This window comes from Rhinoderma darwinii, chromosome 5 (genome assembly GCF_050947455.1).
Source record: "Rhinoderma darwinii isolate aRhiDar2 chromosome 5, aRhiDar2.hap1, whole genome shotgun sequence".
NCBI lineage: Eukaryota > Metazoa > Chordata > Amphibia > Anura > Rhinodermatidae > Rhinoderma > Rhinoderma darwinii.
The window spans coordinates 207,326,943-207,349,020 of NC_134691.1; the positions used below are offsets into that span (position 1 = coordinate 207,326,943).

The 22,078-nt window shown below is 42.5% G+C and overlaps 1 protein-coding gene across 3 annotated transcripts in view; it reads left to right on the top strand.

The window, feature by feature from the left end:
- Positions 1-22,078, top strand: part of TRIO (trio Rho guanine nucleotide exchange factor) — a 539,453-nt gene that overhangs the window by 421,932 nt on the left and 95,443 nt on the right. For all 3 annotated transcript variants that reach the window (XM_075826894.1, XM_075826893.1, XM_075826892.1), the window contains 5 exons: positions 4,970-5,071; positions 14,232-14,374; positions 15,880-15,951; positions 17,556-17,652; positions 19,098-19,341. In XM_075826894.1, the coding sequence (XP_075683009.1) occupies positions 4,970-5,071; positions 14,232-14,374; positions 15,880-15,951; positions 17,556-17,652; positions 19,098-19,341 (658 nt within the window). The remainder of the gene's footprint in view (positions 1-4,969; positions 5,072-14,231; positions 14,375-15,879; positions 15,952-17,555; positions 17,653-19,097; positions 19,342-22,078) is intronic.

Here is a 22,078-nt window from a genome sequence, read left to right on the forward strand (position 1 = left end):
ACTGTCTGCTGGGGCCCTGTATCTAAGACTAACACACAGTAGGCTTAAAAGGGGTTTTCCAGTCTATAAACGTTGATGGCCTATCCTCAGGATGGGTCGGGGTCTGACTCCCGGGAACCCCGCCAATCAGCTGTTTTGAAGGGGGTGCAGCACTCGTACGAGTGCTGCTAGCCCTTCATTTCCCTTACTTGCTCACACTGTGAATCGCTGACACGTCCGTGTCGGCGATTCACAGTGTGAGAAAGTGAACGGAATAAAGGGGATGTAGCTCTCGTACGAGCGCTCCACCCCCTTCAAAACAGCTAATTGGCGGGGATCCAGGGAGTCGGACACCGACCCATCAGCTTCAGTAGACCGTAATATTAAACTTGCCCTACTCTTTGGCCGCAGCGGAGGTCCTCACTCCATCCAGGGTCGGGATGTTGTGCACAGCGCATAGCGTCGTGACGTCATGCGCTGCGACAGCGCTGTGACGTCATAACCTACGCTGCGCTCCGGAAAGAGGGGTATAAGTACTGTCAGTTACTATAGTAACGGGCCCGTGTAGTTTATTACATAGGCCCCAGTTACTATAGTAACTTTTCATTGATGTGGCGCAGGAGGCTTCGGGGCCCGGTCGCAATTGCGACCCCTATAGTTACGCCACTGAATCCATTCCCTTAATTATCTTGGTTACCCCCTCCTTTGCACCCTCTCTAGTTCAGCCATGTCCTTTATACATACACGTGTCCAAAATTATACACAATATTCCATGTGTGGTCTGACTAGTAATTTGTATAGAGGCAAAACTATGTTCTTGTGATAAGCATCTAGGCATCTTTTGATGCATCCCATGATTTTATTTGCCTTGGCAAATATTCAGAAGTATTGCAGTGTATTCTAAAAGTGATCAAATGATCGCTCAGAGGGGCAAAAAATAGATCAATAAATGTTATAATAAAAAAGTAAAATTACCAAGTAAAAAAAACTAAAAACAAACTTTTTTCCCTTACAAAATGCTTTATTAGGAAAATATGAAAACATTTAAAAAAAAAAATTGGAATTGTTGAAGAGGCTCTGTCACCACATTATAAGTGCCCTATCTCCTACATAATCTGATCGGCGCTGTAATGTAGATACGTTTTTCATATTTTGAAAAATTATAATTTTTGAGCAAATTATGAGCAATTTTAGATTTATGCTAATTAGTTTCTTAATGCCCAACTGGGCGTTTTTTAACTTTTGACCAAGTGGGCATTGTAAAGAGAAGTGTATGACGCTGACCAATCAGTGACCAGTCAGCATCATACACTCCTCTACATTTATTTACACAGCAGCATCGTTCTTACTAGAACGATGTGCAGCCAGATACACAAGTGTCCTGATAATGAATACACATGAAATCCAGCCTGGACGTCATGTGTATTCAAAATCTTGACACTACTGACTCTTTTCTTTGAGATTTCCAGCAAGGGAAACAAAATCTCGCGAGATTACGGAGGTAAACGAGATTTTGTTTCACTTGCTGGAAGTCTCACAGAAAAGATTCAGAAGTGTCAGGATTCTGAATACACATGACGTCCAGGCTGGATTTCATGTGTATTCATTATCAGGACACTTGATTAACGTTAATCTCTGTGTATGCGGCTGCACATCGCTGCTGTGTAAATCAATGGAGAGGAGTGTATGATGCTGACTGGTCATTGATTGGTCAGCGTCATACACGTAAACACGCCCAGTTAAAAACAGAAGACACGCCCAGTTGGACATAACGGAAAAAAAAACGCCTAGTTGTCCATTTCAAACCTCATTTGCATATATATATATATATATATATATAAAATAGCTCATAACTTGGCCAAAAATTAAAGTTTAAAAAAAAAAAAAAAAAGTTTACTGTTATCTACATTGCAGCGCCGATCACATTCAATAGGAGATAGGGATTTGAGAATCTGGTGACAGAGCCTCTTTAACTTCTTTCAAAATATAGAAGGAAAAAATTAAAAGAAAAATGTGAATGTGATTTTAGGTGATATTTTTTGACATCTGGTGCACATCACTGGGCAAACACACCTGAACCCATATTTGCCAAATTCTGCCGACTTCAGTGATACCAAATGTGGGTGTATTTCTTACACGCTAGACGAAAGCTGCAGCTTACGATAAATGGAGCACAAACTGGCTTTTGGAGAGCAAATTTTCCAAATCTGGTTTGCTGACACCATACGACCATTACAGATGTTGTGAAGTACCAAAACACCATGAACACCCCCCAAAATGACTTTTATGAAAAGTAGGTTCCCCAAGGTATTCGTGTAACAACATAAAAAATTGTGAAAATCTTCAGCTTAAAATATTTGCAGCATGTGGATGAGATTTGTAAAAGTCACATGTACAATCTCCCTAAGGCTGGGGCTATATGGTGAATCTGGCCGTAACATAGGTCACACAGTCAAAGATCATTATGTCCCATAGCCTACACCGCAAGTAATGAAAGTCAATGTGGTCATGTTGCGACCTGCAAGTTACCGCAACACGATGGTTTGTATTTCTTGCAGCTGTCATGTCGCTGCAACTTGCGTGACCGCAATGACTTTCATTGTTTGTTATGTAGGCTACGTTACTTGATCTGATGGCGTGTGACCTGTGTCACTGTACAATGCATCAATATATATGAGATAGATAGATAGACAGATAGATATAACAATCTTTTTTTGTATGACGCAAAAGTCTGCATTTAGATATATAAGCATAGAATTATCATGATCATTCTAAACGCTGATTTTTTTGTGTCATACAAATAAAGATTATTATATCTATCTCATACATGTATAGTTTTAGGCTGGGGCTACACAGCGACTTTGGCCACGACACAGGCCGCACGCTCAAAAATGTAAGCTACGGGTCATAGTGATTTTTTTGGGACGTGCAACCGTGTAACAGCCTAAAACTGTACTATATATAGATCTATATATATATATATATATATATATATATATATATATAGATCTATATAGATCTATATAGATATACAGTGAAGGAAATAAGTATTTGATCCCTTGCTGATTTTGTAAGTTTGCCCACTGTCAAAGACATGAACAGTCTAGAATTTTTAGGCTAGGTTAATTTTACCAGTGAGAGATAGATTATATTAAAAAAAATAAAAAAAATCACATTGTCAAAATTATATATATTTATTTGCATTGTGCACAGAGAAATAAGTATTTGATCCCTTTGGCAAACGAGACTTAATACTTGGTGGCAAAACCCTTGTTGGCAAGCACAGCAGTCAGACATTTTTAGTAGTTGATGATGAGGTTTGCACACATGTTAGATGGAATTTTGTCCCACTCCTCTTTGCAGATCATCTGTAAATCATTAAGATTTCGAGGCTGTCGCTTGGCAACTCGGATCTTCAGCTCCCTCCATAAGTTTTCGATGGGATTAAGGTCTGGAGACTGGCTAGGCCACTCCATGACCTTAATGTGCTTCTTTTTGAGCCACTCCTTTGTTGCCTTGGCTGTATGTTTCGGGTCATTGTCGTGCTGGAAGACCCAGCCACGAGCCACTTTTAATGTCCTGGTGGGGGGAAGGAGGTTGTCACTCAGGATTTGACGGTACATAGCTCTATCCATTCTCCCATTGATGCGGTGAAGTAGTCCTGTGCCCTTAGCAGAGAAACACCCCCAAAACATAATGTTTCCACCTCCATGCTTGACAGTGGGGACGGTGTTCTTTGGGTCTTAGGCAGCATTTCTCTTCCTCCAAACATGGCGAGTAGAGTTAATGCCAAAGAGCTCAATTTTAGTCTCATCTGACCACAGCACCTTCTCCCAATCACTCTCAGAATCATCCAGATGTTCATTTGCAAACTTCAGACGGGCCTGTACATGTGCCTTCTTGAGCAGGGGGACCTTGCGGGCACTGCAGGATTTTAATCCATTACGGCGTAATGTGTTACCAATGGTTTTCTTGGTGACTGTGGTCCCAGCTGCCTTGAGATCATTAACAAGTTCCCCCCGTGTAGTTTTCGGCTGAGCTCTCACCTTCCTCAGGGTCAAGGATACGCCACGAGGTGAGATTTTGCATGGAGCCCCAGATCGATGTCGATTGACAGTCATTTTGTATGTCTTCCATTTTCTTACTATTGCACCAACAGTTGTCTCCTTCTCACCCAGCGTCTTACTTATGGTTTTGTAGCCCATTCCAGCCTTGTGCAGGTCTATGATCTTGTCCCTGACATCCTTAGAAAGCTCTTTGGTCTTGCCCATGTTGTAGAGGTTAGAGTCAGACTGATTGAGTCTGTGGACAGAAGTCTTTTATACAGTTGACCATTTAAGACAGCTGTCTTTAATGCAGGCACCAAGTTGATTTGGAGCGTGTAACTGGTCTGGAGGAGGCTGAACTCTTAATGGTTGGTAGGGGATCAAATACTTATTTCTCTGTGCATAATGCAAATAAATATATATAATTTTGACAATGTGATTTTCTTTTTTTTTTTTTATATAATCTATCTCTCACTGGTAAAATTAACCTAGCTTAAAAATTCTAGACTGTTCATGTCTTTGACAGTGGGCAAACTTACAAAATCAGCAAGGGATCAAATACTTATTTCCTCCACTGTATATAGATATATATATAGATATATATATATAGATCTATATATATAGATCTATATATATATATAGATCTATATATATATATATATATATATATATATATATATATATATATATAGATCTATATATATATAGATCTATATATATATAGATATAGATCTATATATAGATCTATATATAGATATAGATCTATATAGATATAGATCTATATATATATATATATATGATACATAAATAGAAATAATAATCTTATTTTGTATGTCAAAGAATCCACATTTAGATAATGGTAATTATAATATCGTTTTAGTGGATAAGATAAATACATTAAAAAAAAATATATATAATATACATACATGTTTATTTATTTACAGACTTCAGAATTAGGAGTTACAGAACACGTGGAAGGTGACCCTTGTAAATTTGCTCTCTGGGTTGGCAGAACTCCATCATCTGACAACAAAATTGTCCTTAAGGTAAGTTATGTGTGTGATGGAACTGTCATGGTGGCTCAACAAGGTTTATATATAAACACAGGAACCAGGAATGTGACATTTATTACCCAATTTTACTTTAGCAATGAATTGAGTAACTGCGGTTTATACAGTGACACAATATCAGTGACTGAATGATACCCCAATACTGTAACTCAATAATACCGCCACACCATAACCATCTAGTGACTGAATAATACCCCAATACTGTTACTGAATATTACCGCCACACCATAACCACCTAGTGACTGAATAACACCCCGATACAGTTACTGAATAATACCGCCACGCCTTAACCACCTAGGGACTGAATAATACCCCCATACTCTTACTGAGTAATACCGCCACACCATAACCACATAATGACTGAATAATACCCCCATACTGTTACGGAATAAAAACCACCATACAAAGACCAATATTACCAATATAGTGGTAGATGCCAATTATACACAGTAGCTCTACATACCATATACTATTACCTCCATATACTAACCATATAGTGGTCGTTGCCAGTTATACACAGGAACTATGCAGACCATATAAGTGATTACAGCACATTTATATCCAGTGACTCACAGGCAATGTTTTCTCTGATTTAGAGTCGTTCACTTTCCCTCTCCATCCGGCCCAGACCACTGTGACGACTTACTCCAGCCACGAGTCGGCTCTGCAGAATTTGACACACAGACATGTTGGTTTTTCAGTTTGACAGCATCCCCCCCACCTATACCCCATCCTCTAAACAAACTCGTAATTCACACTGCCCAATATGGTAATAATGATCCCTCGATCACAATAGAAGTGCTCCCTCAGTAATTGTGGCCCCACACAGTAATAATGCCCTCTTTGTACCCCTTGTAGATAGTGCCACAGCACCTCCTGTAGATAGTGCCACAGCACCCCCTGTAGATAGTGCCACAGCACCCCCTGTAGATAGTGCCACAGCACCCCCTGTAGATAGTGCCACAGCACCCCCTGTAGATAGTGCCACAGCACCACCTGTAGATAGTGCCACAGCACCACCTGTAGATAGTGCCACAGCACCCCCTGTAGATAGCGCCACAGCACCCCCTGTAGATAGCGCCACAGCACCCCCTGTAGATAGCGCCACAGCACCCCCTGTAGATAGCGCCACAGCACGCCCTGTAGATAGCGCCACAGCACCCCCTGTAGATAGCGCCACAGCACCCCCTGTAGATAGCGCCACAGCACCCCCTGTAGATAGCGCCACAGCACCCCCTGTAGATAGCGCCACAGCACCCCCTGTAGATAGCGCCACAGCACCCCCTGTAGATAGCGCCACAGCACCCCCTGTAGATAGCGCCACAGCACCCCCTGTAGATAGCGCCACAGCACCCCCTGTAGATAGCGCCACAGCACCCCCTGTAGATAGCGCCACAGCACCCCCTGTAGATAGCGCCACAGCACCCCCTGTAGATAGCGCCACAGCACCCCCTGTAGATAGCGCCACAGCACCCCCTGTAGATCGCGCCACAGCACCCCCTGTAGATAGCGCCACAGCACCCCCTGTAGATAGCGCCACAGCACCCCCTGTAGATAGCGCCACAGCACCCCCTGTAGATAGCGCCACAGCACCCCCTGTAGATAGCGCCACAGCACCCCCTGTGGATAGCGCCACAGAATCCCCTGTGGATAGCGCCACAGAATCCCCTGTGGATAGCGCCACAGAATCCCCTGTGGATAGCGCCACAGAATCCCCTGTGGATAGCGCCACAGAATCCCCTGTGGATAGCGCCACAGAATCCCCTGTGGATAGCGCCACAGAATCCCCTGTGGATAGCGCCACACACAGCCCCCTGTGGATAGCGCCACACACAGCCCCCTGTGGATAGCGCCACACACAGCCCCCTGTAGATAGCGCCACACACAGCCCCCTGTAGATCGCGCCACACACAGCCCCCTGTAGATCGCGCCACACACAGCCCCCTATAGATCGCGCCACACACAGCCCCCTATAGATAGTGCCACACACAGCCCCCTATAGATAGTGCCACACACAGCCCCCTATAGATAGTGCCACACACAGCCCCTATAGATAGTGCCACACACAGCCCCCTATAGATAGTGCCACACACAGCCCCCTATAGATAGTGCCACACACAGCCCCTATAGATAGTGCCACACACAGTCCCTATAGATAGTGCCACACACAGCCCCTATAGATAGTGCCACACACAGCCCCTATAGATAGTGCCACACACAGCCCCCTATAGATAGCGCCACACAGCCCCTATAGATAGCGCCACACACAGCCCCCTATAGATAGCGCCACACACAGCCCCCTATAGATAGCGCCACACACAGCCCCCTATAGATAGCGCCACACACAGCCCCCTATAGATAGCGCCACACACAGCCCCCTATAGATAGCGCCACACACAGCCCCCTGTAGATAGCGCCACACACAGCCCCCTGTAGATAGCGCCACACACAGCCCCCTGTAGATAGCGCCACACACAGCCCCCTGTAGATAGCGCCACACACAGCCCCGTTGTAGATAGCGCCACACAGACCCCCGTTGTAGATAGCGCCACACAGACCCCCGTTGTAGATAGCGCCACACAGACCCCCGTTGTAGATAGTTCCACACAGACCCCCGTTGTAGATAGCGCCACACAGACCCCGTTGTAGATAGCGCCACACAGACCCCCGTTGTAGATAGCGCCACACAGCCCCCCGTTGTAGATAGCGCCACAAAGCCCCCTCCTTATCGCGCCACACAGCCCCCTCCTTATCCCGCCCCACAGCCCCCTCCTTATCGCGCCACAAAGCCCCCCTCCTTGTCGCGCCACAAAGCCCCCCTCCTTGTCGCGCCACAAAGCCCCCCTCCTTGTCGCGCCTCACAGCCCCCTCTATCGCGCCACACAGCCCCCTCCTTATCGCGCCACACAGCCCCCTCCTTATCGCGCCACACAGCCCCCTCCTTATCGCGCCACACAGCCCCCTCCTTATCGCGCCACACAGCCCCCTCCTTATCGCGCCACACAGCCCCCTCCTTATCGCGCCACACAGCCCCCTCCTTATCGCGCCACACAGCCCCCTCCTTATCGCGCCACACAGCCCCCTCCTTATCGCGCCACACAGCCCCCTCCTTATCGCGCCACACAGCCCCCTCCTTATCGCGCCACACAGCCCCCTCCTTATCGCGCCACACAGCCCCCTCCTTATCGCGCCACACAGCCCCCTCCTTATCGCGCCACACAGCCCCCTCCTTATCGCGCCACACAGCCCCCTCCTTATCGCGCCACACAGCCCCCTCCTTATCGCGCCACACAGCCCCCTCCTTATCGCGCCACACAGCCCCCTCCTTAACGCGCCACACAGCCCCCTCCTTAACGCGCCACACAGCCCCCTCCTTAACCCGCCACACAGCCCCCTCCTTAACGCGCCACACAGCCCCCTCCTTATCGCGCCACACAGCCCCCTCCTTATCGCGCCACACAGCCCCCTCCTTATCGCGCCACACAGCCCCCTCCTTATCGCGCCACACAGCCCCCTCCTTATCGCGCCACACAGCCCCCTCCTTATCGCGCCACACAGCCCCCTCCTTATCGCGCCACACAGCCCCCTCCTTATCGCGCCACACAGCCCCCTCCTTATCGCGCCACACAGCCCCCTCCTTATCGCGCCACACAGCCCCCTCCTTATCGCGCCACACAGCCCCCTCCTTATCGCGCCACACAGCCCCCTCCTTATCGCGCCACACAGCCCCCTCCTTATCGCGCCTCACAGCCCCCCTCCTTATCGCGCCTCACAGCCCCCCTCCTTATCGCGCCTCACAGCCCCCCTCTTTATCGCGCCTCACAGCCCCCCTCTTTATCGCGCCTCACAGCCCCCCTCTTTATCGCGCCTCACAGCCCCCCTCCTTATCGCGCCACACAGCCCCCTCCTTAACGCGCCACACAGCCCCCTCCTTATCGCGCCACACAGCCCCCTCCTTATCGCGCCACACAGCCCCCTCCTTATCGCGCCACACAGCCCCCTCCTTATCGCGCCACACAGCCCCCTCCTTATCGCGCCACACAGCCCCCTCCTTATCGCGCCACACAGCCCCCTCCTTATCGCGCCACACAGCCCCCTCCTTATCGCGCCACACAGCCCCCTCCTTATCGCGCCACACAGCCCCCTCCTTATCGCGCCACACAGCCCCCTCCTTATCGCGCCACACAGCCCCCAAATTGTTACGATCGCGGGGATACCATATATGTGTATGTGTGATTTGTTTTGACACTTTTACTGAATAAAACCACTTTTTGGGCAAAAAGTTTTATTTGATTTTGACTGTAATTTATTTTTATTTTTTTTCACAAACTTAATTTAACTGCTTTGCATTTATTTATTTTTGTCCCACCAGGGGACTTCACTATGCGATCTGCTGATCGCAAATATAATGCTTTGGTATACTTAGTATACCAAAGCATTATTGCCTGTCAGTGTAAATCTGACAGGCAATCTATTAGGCCATGCCTCCGGCATCGCCTAACAGGCATTTGCTGAAGGCAGACCTGGGGGTCTTTGTTATGCCCCCGGCTGCCATGGAAAAGAGACGGCGACCCGCGATTTCTTTGCGGGGGCGCCGATGCGGTGACAGAGGGAGCTCCCTCCCTCTGTCAAACACATTAGATGTCGCTGTCACTATTGACAGCGGCATTTAATGGGTTAAACTGCCGGAATTGGAACGCGCTTCGATTCTGGCAGATGTAGCAGGAGCCAGGCTGTGTATAAGAGCCGTTCTCCTGCCGCTGATCGCGTGGCAGTACCTGCGCCATCACAGGACGGATATATCCGTCCTCCTGCGCGAACTAGCAGCTGCAGAAGACGGATATGTCCGTCCTTCGGCGTTAAGGGGTTAAGTGTTTAAAAGGAATTAAAGCAAAATAGAAGGGAATGTAAACATTTTACTTTTTCTGCAGATACTCAATTTGAATCTATTTTTTTATTTTTTTTGTAACACAGCAAGTGTTAACCGAGAAAGATTATTACCCTGATTCTGCAGTTTTTAGAAATGTCCCATATGTGGGCCCTAGTGTGCAAAAGACCTCAGAAACAAAAAAGCACCTTGTAGATTTTTGGGCCTTTTTTTATTAGTATGTTTCCAGGCACCATTATGGGTTTGCAGAGGCCTTTAGGTGCCAAAACATAAAAGAAACACCCCCCACAAAAAAAACATTTTTGAAACGAAATCCTTAATGGAATCATCTAGGGGTGTAGTTAGCATTTTGACCTCACAGGTGTTTCAAAGAAAATCAAAATTTAATATTTTTTTCCAATACATTTTTAATTTTAAGAAGGAATATAGGGGAAAAGGCACCCCAAAATGTATTACGTTATTTTTACTGAGCACGCAAATACCCCATATGTGGTCATAAACTTCCATTTAGGCAAACCGTAAGGCTCAGAAGGGAAGGAGCGCCTTTTGGAGATCTGATTTTGCTGGATTGGTTTTGAGGAGCCATGTCACTTTTGTGAATCCCCTAAGGAACCTGTATAGTTAAAAAAAAAAAAAAAAACAACCTCAGAAGTGACTTAATTTTGGAAGCTACACCCCTCAAGGCATTAATCTAGGGATGCAATGAGCATTTTGACACCAAGGGTGTTTCATAGATTTTATTAAAATTGGGCTGTAAAAAGAAAAAATTGCATTTTTTTTCTACATAATAAATAGTATTAGCTGAACCTTTTTTACAATGAGTAATAGGCGCAAGAACAACACACAATTTGTTACACAATTTCTCCCGAGCATGACAATAACCCATATGTGGCAGTAAACACAGCAGAGCTCAGAAAGAAAGGAGCGTCATTTGGCTTTTGGAGAGCATTTGCAGAGCCCTTGAGGTACCAGTACTATGGAAACACCTGAGATTTGACCTCGTTTTTTGAAACTTTACCAATCAAGGCATTTATTAAAGGGGTTATAGTGAGCATGTTGATCCTACAGGCATTTTCTAGAAATGTATGTGCCATTTCAGTGCTCAGCTTGTGCCACTGGAGAGACACTACCCAGAAATTGTTAAGTATGTACTTGGTATGGCGATTCCATATATGTGGATGTAAACTGCTGTTTGGGCACAGTGTAAGGCTCAGAAGGGAGGGAGTGACTTTCGAAGTGGAAATTTTGCTTGGTAGTAGTTTTATTTTGGGGTATTACTAGTATTTCAGTTTATAATGTGGGGGCATATGTAAGCTGGGCAGACTACATCAGGACATAATAAGGTGGTATAATAAGGGGATAAACATATCTATGAATTATTATTTATTTACCACATTATTATACCTTCTAATTATTCCCTGATGTACTCTGCCCAGCTTACATATGCCCCCACATCATAAACTGAAATACCAGCAAAAGTCCAAACAGAACTATTCCCAAGCAAAATCTGCGCTCCAAAAGCCACATGGCGCTCCCTCGCTTCTGAGCCCTACAGCGTGCCCAAACACCAGCTTACGTCCATATATATGACATTTTATACCCGGGAAAACCTGCTCAACATTGTATGAGGTATTTGTCTTCAGTGGCTGGTTTACGTCCCCTAGGGGGACTAATAATGTGTAAAAAAAATTAAATAAACTTATTAATAGTGAAAAAAAAAAAAAGATATATATATACTGGAAGTCCAAAAAAACCCTCCTTTTCCCATTTTTCCTCTTAAGTAATGTAAAAAAATAAACCAAATTGGTATTGCTGCATCCGTAAAAGTCTGAACTATTACAATATACCATTATTTAACTTGCACGGTGAACGCCGTAAAAAATTAAGAATTTAAAACATCATAATCGCTGTTTTTTGGTCACCTTTCTTTTGAAAAAAATTTTATAAACCGTGATCAAAAAGTTGTATGTACCAAAAAAAATGGTACCAATAAAAACTACAGCTCGTCCCGCAAATACTAAGCCTTCAAAATGCTCAATCGACCAAAAAATAAAAAAAAGTTATGGCTCTCGGAATGTGGTGAAACAAAACATTTTGTTTTTGAAATAAAACGTTTTTACCTTGTAAAAGTAGTAAAATATATAAAAAAAAACTGTATGAATTTTGTATCACCTTAATCGTATTAAGTCTCCAAAAAAATTAAAGTTGTCGTTTTTACCGCACGGTGAAAGCCATAAAAACGAAACCCAAAAAACAATGGAGGAATTGCAGATTTTTCCAATTTCAGCCAGCAAAGAGTTTTATTTTCAGTTTCCCAGTACATCTAATGGTACTTTAAATGGTGTCACTAGAAACTACAACTCCTCCCGCAAGAAATAAGCCCTCACATCGCTCTATTGACGGAAAAATAAAAAAGCTGTGGCTCTTCGAAAGCGGGAAGGGAAAAACAAATAAAAAAGCAAAAAATGGATCAGTCCTGAAAGGGTTAATTAATTTCTAATGAAAAAACATTTATGACCACATATGGGGTATTGCTGTACTTGGGAGAAATTGCTTTACAAATGTTGGGGTGCATTTTCTCTTTTATCATTTGTGAAAATTAAAAAAAAATGTCAAACATTTTTTGGGCAAAAAATTTTCACGCCCTAATTCTAATAAATTCTGCAAAATACCTTTGGGGTCTAAATGCTCACTATACCCCTAGATAGATTCCTTAAGGGGTGTAGTTTCCCAAATGGGGTCAGTTTTGGGGTGTTTCCACTATTTTGGTACCTCAGGGGCTTTGCAAATGCGACATGGCACCCAAAAACTATTCCAGCTAAATTTGAGCTCCAAAAGCCAAATATTGCACCTTCCCTTCTAAATCCTGCCATGGGTCCAAACAGCAGTTTATTACCACATATGGCATATTGCCGTAATCATGAGAAATTGCATTACAAATTTTGGTGTTCTTTTTATTTTTTGTTCGATGTAAAAATTATACATTTATTTTTCAGGAAAAAGGTATATTTTCAATCTCACGGTCTAATTCCACTAAATTCAGCTAAAAAAAACAGTGGGGTCAAAATTTTAACTGTACCCCTAGAAAAATTCCTTGAGGTGTGTAGTTTCCAAAATGGGGTCACTTTTGGGGGTTTCCACTGTTTTGGTTCCTCCAGGGCGCAAAACCGTGTAGCTTTTTGGGAGTTTCCACTGTTTTGGTACCAGCAGACCTCTTCAAACCTGACATGGTGTCTAAAATATATTCTAAAAAAAGGAGGCCCCAAAATCCTCTAAGTGCCCCTTTGCTTCTGAGGCCTGGGCTTCAGTCAATTATCACACTAGAGCCACATGTGTTATATTTCTTAAAAACTGCAGAATCTGGGCAATAGATATTGAGTTGTGTTTCTCTGGTAAAACCTTCTATGTTACAGAATTTTTTTTATTACAAATGAATTTCAGCAAAAAAAATTTAATTTGTAAATTTCACCTCTACTGTGCTTTAATTCCTTTGAAACGCCTAAAGGGTTAATAAACTTTCTGAATGCTGATTTGAATACTTTGAGAGGTGGAGTTTTTAAAATGGAGTGACTTATGGTGCCTATCTAGTACATAAGGCCCTCAAAGTCACTTCAGAACTGAACTGGTCCTTGACAAAATAGCCTTTTGACATTTTCTTGGAAATGTGAGAAATTGCTGCTAAAGTTCTAAGCCTCGTAAAGTCCTAGAAAAAGAAAATAATGTTCAAACAACGATGGAAATCTAAATGAGACATATGGAATACGTGAAATAGTAATTTTTGTGTGTGGTATTGCTATCTGTTTTACAAGCAGATACATTTAAAATTAGAAAAATCATAATTTTTGCACATTTTCTTTAAATGTTGGTGTTTTTCACAAATAAGCAATGAATTTATTGACCAAATTTTTCCACTAACATAAAGTACAATATGTCACGAGAAAACAATCTCAGAATTGCTTGGATAGGCAAAAGCATTCCAGAGTCATTACCATATAAAATGACACATGTCAGATTTAAAAAAATGGGGCTAGTCCTGAAGGCCAAAATGAGCTCGGTCTTGAAAGGGTTAACTCTGTTATTTTAGTGTATTGAAATAGTTATCTAAGTTATATATTGTTCTCTGGCTTTTTAGCTTTGTATGTGTTTCTTTTGGTTGTAAGAAAGTATGAATAACTGTTAAAATATTAGTCGTTTTGTGCTATCTAATAACTTTTTCATTCACCGTTATTATTATTACATTATTTTTAGGGTTCTAGTATTGAGAACAAACAAGACTGGATTAAGCATGTACGTGAAGTTATACAAGACAGAACAATTCACTTGAGAGGTGCTTTGAAAGAGCCTATTCATATACCCAAGACCGTATCAACAAAACAAAAATCTGTTAGACGGTAAGTGCTGATATATTTTTTTGCTTTTCAAAGTTTTATTTAAACATAATAAATTGCATAGTTTATAAAAGTGGCTGTGAAAAATTGAGTCATAAGCTAATTGTTGGTCAAAACATAAGATTACAACACTTTCCGATTGTTAGCCATTATTTGGTCACCTTCTTTTTTGCTAACAGTTTGACTGCCGACAGACGTGTTAGAAAAATAATCTGTTGTGTTGGATATTTTGGCCCATATTCAGTTGTAAACTGCATTGTGTTACCGTGTTGGTTGATGGTTGCCATAAAATACCAGGGATGATTCCATTATTGGTCGTCTTTCCTTTTTTGTGCATGGTGGTATGTTTGCAATGATTTGGGGCAAAAGTCAGATGACCAATCATTATTCCATCTGTCAGACCGTTTGTATTTCATATTTAAGGCCACCCTAAAAAGCATATATGACCTTTAATTTTTTATTTTGTTTAACTTCAGTTTGTCCAATGTCTGTTATTATCTTGTGTACGAGGGCCGGCTCAGATATCCTTATGAATGCTCTTGAGCAGGCATTTTGAGCAAGAAATGTAGAGGATCACAGGGCAACTCATTGAAAATAACCCTCATTGTGCATAATTATATTTTTGGAACATTCTAAAAACATTATATATACATCAGTGTAAAAACATAGAACATTATGCCAGATGCCCTTTGAAAGTAATTCTTGTTTTTGAAATCACTTTGATACAGTCAATGGAGCCACGCCAGCTTTTATTGCAAAATTGTATTGCTTTTTTTTATCCTCCACACTACTACACATGTTTAATCTCACTCTTTTAAGGAACAAAATCACTAGGGCATCCTCTCACGATAAATAGGAGAGGCAGGAAAGTGAGAGGTGTACACTCGCCTGGCGTCGTCGTGCTGTGGGCACGACAACCTGATAGTCATAAAGATGTATATATAGTCTGTGTTGGTTCGGGAGACTGCTAGCCACGGACCTTTCTGGGTGAGGAGCTTGTCCCAGACAGAGAATAAGCAGTATTAAATTCTGAGATGCAGTAGGATATTCGGAGTGCAAGACGGGATGAATAATGACCATTTACGAAGGCGCTGTTCCCTTTGCGGTATTAAGGATGATCCTCTGGAGTCATGCAAATGTTAGCCTTTTATTAATATCATAAGGACCTCACTTCTATAAGTAAAGCGTAGAATCAAATTTGATATCCTGCTGTTAAAATTTAGGTCATTTAAAAAATATATTTGCTACAGAAGAGACCTACATATTTGCATTTGTGCATTTGCTGAATATATTGGTGGTATATATATATATATATATATATATAGTTAGTAAGATATTGGGGACAGGAACTAATGTGAAGGGTGGCAATCTCCAGAACCACACTGCAGAATATGTTGGCACGGTATAAACCACAGGGAATAAATTATTATTATTCTAGGAGGCTTGGTAAATATTACAGGATGTTGGGCCTGTTTTCCAATGTAATGTGTTAACATTTTTTTTTTCAGATGCAGTAAAGGAGAAGTGACAAGCGAGGGCAGCCTAGAATCTGGCCTTCATTCCGGTCTAGGCACAAAAATGTATGTGGTTTAAAAATCATAAACCTACTGTTTTAATCTGGTCATAACTACTCTTGTAAATTATTAGGCTTTGCAATATTATCCGGTCCCTAATATATTTTCATTAGCATAAATCATTTGACTGCCAGTAGATTCAACACAAACGCAAATTTACACAATGACAATGAATTCATATATTCTGCACTCCCCCATTGTAATATGTTGTCGTTCTTAAGAAACCGATTCTAAAACAGTGCCTCACCTTTTGACAGGCTATAGAGAAAATTGTAGTTGTTTTAATGACTCCACTTTCAGTGTAGTCTATTCTAAAATAATACTGTAGCATGCTAGATCCTTACAATAGTGGCATAGTTATAGGGGTGCCGAAGAAGCAGTCACACCTTAAAGAGGCTCTGTCAGCAGATTATCAAATCCCTATCTCCTATTGCATGTGATCGTCGCTGCAATGTAGATAACAGTAACGTTTTTTTTTGTTTTTTTTAAACGATCATTTTTTGCCAAGTTATGAGCAATTTTATATTTATGCAAATGAGCCTTTCTAATGGACAACTGGGCGTGTTTTCTCTTATTTCCAACTGGGCGTGTATTGTGTTTGTAACATCTGGGCGTGTTTACTTGTTTTACTAGCTGGGCGTTGTGAATAGAAGTGTTTGTCGGCATCATATGTCAGCATCATACACTTCTATTCACAACGCCCAGCTAGTAAAACAAGTAAACACGCCCAGATGTTACAAACACAAGACACGCCCAGTTGGAAATAAGAGAAAACACGCCCAGTTGTCCATTAGAAAGGCTCATTTGCATAAATATAAAATTGCTCATAACGTGGCCAAAAATTATCGTTTAAAAAAAACAAAACAACGTTACTGTTATCTACATTGCAGCGCCGATCACATGCAATAGGAGATAGGGATTTGAGAATCTGGTGACAGAGCCTCTTTAAAGGGCCCAACGGCACCCACCAAATAAGAAGATACCAGTATTCTAAATGGCACCGGGTAGATGGGGGGCCCTGTTACAGATTTTGCATTGGGGACCAGAATCTTTAATTTACACTTCTACTTTTAAAATGTGTGTACTCAAGCTTCTGAATCCTTAGTCCTGGGATACTGACATCTGGCAAATAGTTATGGAAAAGTTTTGAGTGATATGCTTAAAGGAGATTTAGAATACATTTATAACAGAGTTTTTATAATACATAACAGATGTAACATCTGTAAAATGTGGGTCCCAGCCAATAAAAGCTAATAAGTTCTATGTACCCCAAAATGGTGCCAACTAAAAATGAAGCGGGTTCTAACAGCTAGGATCGGCGATCACTTTGATCCCGAATGTTTATCCATTTAGTTGCCATGGTCAATAGCACCAGCAACATCTAAGCCGTTAGACAGAGGGAAGGGTTCTGTGTCATCCTATCAGCCCCCGTGACGCGATCGCATGGTGCTGATGAGCTGTCTTGGCAGCTGGGAGCCTAATAAAGACCCCCAGGTCTGCCATGTTTATCCTCCTTCTTGGGCTTTAGCTTTTTGTGTCATTACTTTTTTAACTACTGCACCTAACTCTTTTAGCAAACTAATACAAATTGCTAATCTTTTGATTCATAGAGATCCTGAAGACTTTGACAGTCAAGGAGATGGCAGTCAACCTGATACAATATCAATTGCATCCAGAACATCACAAAACACATTAGACAGTGATAAGGTAAGCTCTATCAAGTACTGTTACATTTAGTTTATTTTTTTAAAATTCCCTAAACATACCCACAAAGGTATAAAATGATGTGTGTCCTGTCTAGAGTGCACTACAGAAGAAGCTGGGTCGGACTAGTGCTTTTCCTGCAAAGCCTATCTATTGTTAATATACTAAAAACAGTGACAATACTGCTAATGATAGAGAACCTGTCATTATTACAGAATTGTTAAAATAAGGGCATCTGTTTCATAGCCTAAGGGTATCTTCACACGCGGCAAATTTGTTGCAGGCCAGGAATACACAGGCAGTTGTTGGTGCAGTTTTTTTTCTATGTTCTATGAGCCAAAGCCAGAAGTGGATACAAAAGGGAAAGGTATGAGGAAAAGACTGATGCATCTTCTTTCTTTTATGTCCACTCCTGTGTTTGGCTCATAAAACAATCTGCTCCAAGGCAGGGATCAGACGTAGCGTAAATAATGCGGCTTTTCCGCAGCGGATTTCATTGCGTAAAATCCACAGCGGATTTCATTGCGTAAAATCCACAGCATAATACAGTAGCAGCACACATCTCATCCACATGCTGCGTAAAGTGGAAAAAACGCTCAGAAATTGACCTGCGGTGCTTTTTATAATCCACAGCATTTGAATTGTCTTTGCGTAACCGCTGCTCTTTTATTGCAGGTTTCAATGGGAAGGTAAAACCCGCAACAAATAGCAGATGTTGCATTGTTTGCGGCGGAAAGGCCGCGATTCTATCTAAAAAAACGCAACTCAGAAAAAATAAATCTTATACTTACCCAGAATTCTGTGCTTCTTCGTCCAGGCCAGCCTCCTGGGATGAAACGTCATCCCAGAGGCCTGTCTGCAGGACGTCAGAAAGCAAGTATGCTCTATTTTTCTGTTTTCCGCAGCGGACATTCTGGCCGAAAAACTGCACCACAATTTGGAGTGTTTTTTCGTCCGGAATTCCCTGTGCCCTCCCAGAACAGATACACTGTGTAGCTTTACGCAGCCTATCTGCCCTGTGTGAATTTACCATAAAACTGCATGTGTGATCCTGACCTAAAAAAGTTATTCCGGGGATTACAATTACACCCACTAAACAGACCGTAAAGGGGTCAAATTACATTACAATGCATGTGGATGGAGTTTTCGAAATCCCATCCACATGTATCAGACAAAATCTGTGCAGAATTCAGGGAATGCTGCAGGTTAGTTGCAGATTTTAAAAGCGGATCTGACCCTTTGCAATGGGTTAAACCCACAGCAAATCCGCATTTAACAAATCAAACATCAAAAGAGCCATGTAACAGGATTATCCACATATTCCGGATTAACAAATGTTCATAGAAATGTAAAAAAAAAAATTCTTCTGATCGCAGTTTAATTTTTTTGTGGTGTTCTTATACTTTACTCTGCTTTTTAATTACAATATTCCCTGTATTTATTTACAGCTTTCCGGAGGTTGTGAATTGACTGTAGTCATACATGATTTTACTGCATGCAACACTAATGAGTTGACAGTGCGACGGGGACAGACTGTAGAGATTCTCGAGAGACAGCAAGATAGACCGGACTGGTGCTTAGTTCGGACAACTGACAAATCGCCAGCATCAGAAGGCTTAGTTCCTTGTAGTTCTCTCTGCATTGCACACTCGAGGAGTAGCATGGAAATGGAAGGGATATTTAATCATAAAGGTAAGTGGTTCGTAATAGACCCACTCAATGGCAACAGAATAGCAAAAAATCTTCCAGCTTCTATTGCTCTAAGGCCCCATGCACACGACCGTGTTTTTGCGTCCGCAATTCCCCCGCAAATCCACGGGAGAATTGCGGACCCATTCATTTCTATGGGCCCATACACACTATCCGTGTTTTCACGGGTCTCCGCATGTCTGCAAATCCGTGCCGCAGAAACTCAGGACATGTCTAATTACGGGCCGCAAATTCGATGCGGACATGCCAATAGAAGTCAATGGGCCCGTGGAAATTGTGGATACACCTCCGTGTGTCATCCGCAGTTTGCGGATTTCCGGAAATGTTGCTAGGCGACGACCGGGAATGAGTTCTGTCGTCATCCTGTTTTACCTAGGCTTTTTTTTTTTCATCCGCATTTTGCGGATTACATACGGATGAACTGCGGATTACATACGGATGAACTGCGGATGACATTTCACGGAACACGGTCCTGGAATTTGCGGACCAGAAAAACACTACGGTCGTGTGCATGAGGCCTTACTCATTCCCGGTGCCTGCATTCTGACCAGTGCCATACATGCAGGAAAATTGTTCTGCTGAAGACCATACTCTGCTCTCTACATGTTTGGACTATACAGTTGGGGTTTATTTATTTTGATGCAAGGGATGCATTTTTAAGGCATACACGTACGCTCATATGCACTTGGTATTCCAGCAGTATAAGAAACTGGATGGCTTCTTGTCACCATTCCCTTATTCCCTGAAGAGGATGACTCCCCATAAAAAGTAAAAAGAAAAATAATAATAATCAGAAAATAGAAGTTACTGAAAGTACAATGTATAATTCAATAAATACTTTTGATTAGTAAATAAATAAAAAACAGTAACAATTCATTCCCCTCAGGTTGCCAAGAGGGAGCAACTGACAAGCTGAAATGTTTGGGCCCTCACCCTAAAGATAGTCTATTAATGTGATCGTCCTGAAGAACCTATTTAAACTGTTGGTGGTTCAAGAAAGTGACCAGATATTTATTCCTTTTGTTTTTTCAATAAAACTTTTAAACTATGTGCATGCACTTGCAGAACATCAGCTGTAAATAATACATGATATATACAGATGTATTAAGATCGATATACAGGGTGGGCCATTTATATGGATACACCTAAATAAAATGGGAATGGTTGGTGATATTAACTTCCTGTTTGTGGCACATTAGTATATGGGAGGGGGGAAACTTTTCAAGCTGGGTGTTGACCATGGCGGCCATATTGAAGTCGGCCATTTTGTATCCAACTTTAGTTTTTTCAATGGGAAGAGGGTCATGTGACACATCAAACTTATCGAGAATTTCACAAGAAAAACAATGGTGTGCTTGGTTTTAACGTTACTTTATTCTTTCATGAGTTATTTACAAGTTTCTGACCACTTATAAAATGTGTTCAAAGTGCTGCCCATTGTGTTGGATTGTCAATGCAACCCTCTTCTCCCACTCTTCACACACTGATAGCAACACCGCAGAAGAAATGCCTCCCGATCTGACTCCCTTAGACTTTTATCTTTGGGGTCATCTGAAGGCAATTGTCTATGCTGTGAAGATACGAGATGTGCAGCAACTGAAACTACGGATACTGGAAGCCTGTGCTAGCATTTCTTCTGCGGTGTTGCTATCAGTGTGTGAAGAGTGGGAGAAGAGGGTTGCATTGACAATCCAACACAATGGGCAGCACTTTGAACACATTTTATAAGTGGTCAGAAACTTGTAAATAACTCATGAAAGAATAAAGTAACATTAAAACCAAGCACACCATTGTTTTTCTTGTGAAATTCTCGATAAGTTTGATGTCACATGACCCTCTTCCCATTGAAAAAACTAAAGTTGGATACAAAATGGCCAACTTCAAAATGGCCGCCATGGTCAACACCCAGCTTGAAAAGTTTCCCCCCTCCCATATACTAATGTGCCACAAACAGGAAGTTAATATCACCAACCATTCCCATTTTATTTAGGTGCATCCATATAAATGGCCCACCCTGTATACTTGTAAGAAAGGGCGTAACTAGAAATTACTGGGCCCCATAGCAAACCTTTGAATGGATCTACCCCCAATGCAGTCACTTTGCTCCAAGTGACCATTCGGGTGATGGCACAGGCTAGTCGAGTCGCGGTAAAAAAATATAATTCCCAGCATGATCTGACAATTGTTCATCATCAGACTTCTGTGTCTAAGAGATATACCGCGCAGCGATGCGTGCCCAAAACATACTATGTTGCCATATGTGCCTGATTTACTGTGCAGACAAGACCCCAAAATATATTTTTGACCCCTGACCAGACCCCAAAATTCAAACCTCAGGCCTGACCCCAAAATTAATTCAGATCCCTAAATAAAATCAGACCCCAGGCCAAATGCCAAAATTAATCCAGACGCCAGACTATACCGCAAACTTCAGACCAGAATATTAATTCAGATCCAAGACCAGAACCAAAAATCAATTCAGACCCCAGACAAAATATTCAGACCCCTGGCCAGACTCCAAAACTAATCTAGATCCCAGATCAGACCTCCAAAATATCTATTAGGACTCCAGAATCCTCAGTTTACTTACCACTTCTCGCTTTTGGGTCCTCTTCACTTCCAGGCACCGCCGGATACAAGGTCTGGACGCTAGCCAATGGCCAGCACTAAGCTCTGTCCCGTAGCATCTGCTATGGCTGCTGCGAAGTTATTTACACCC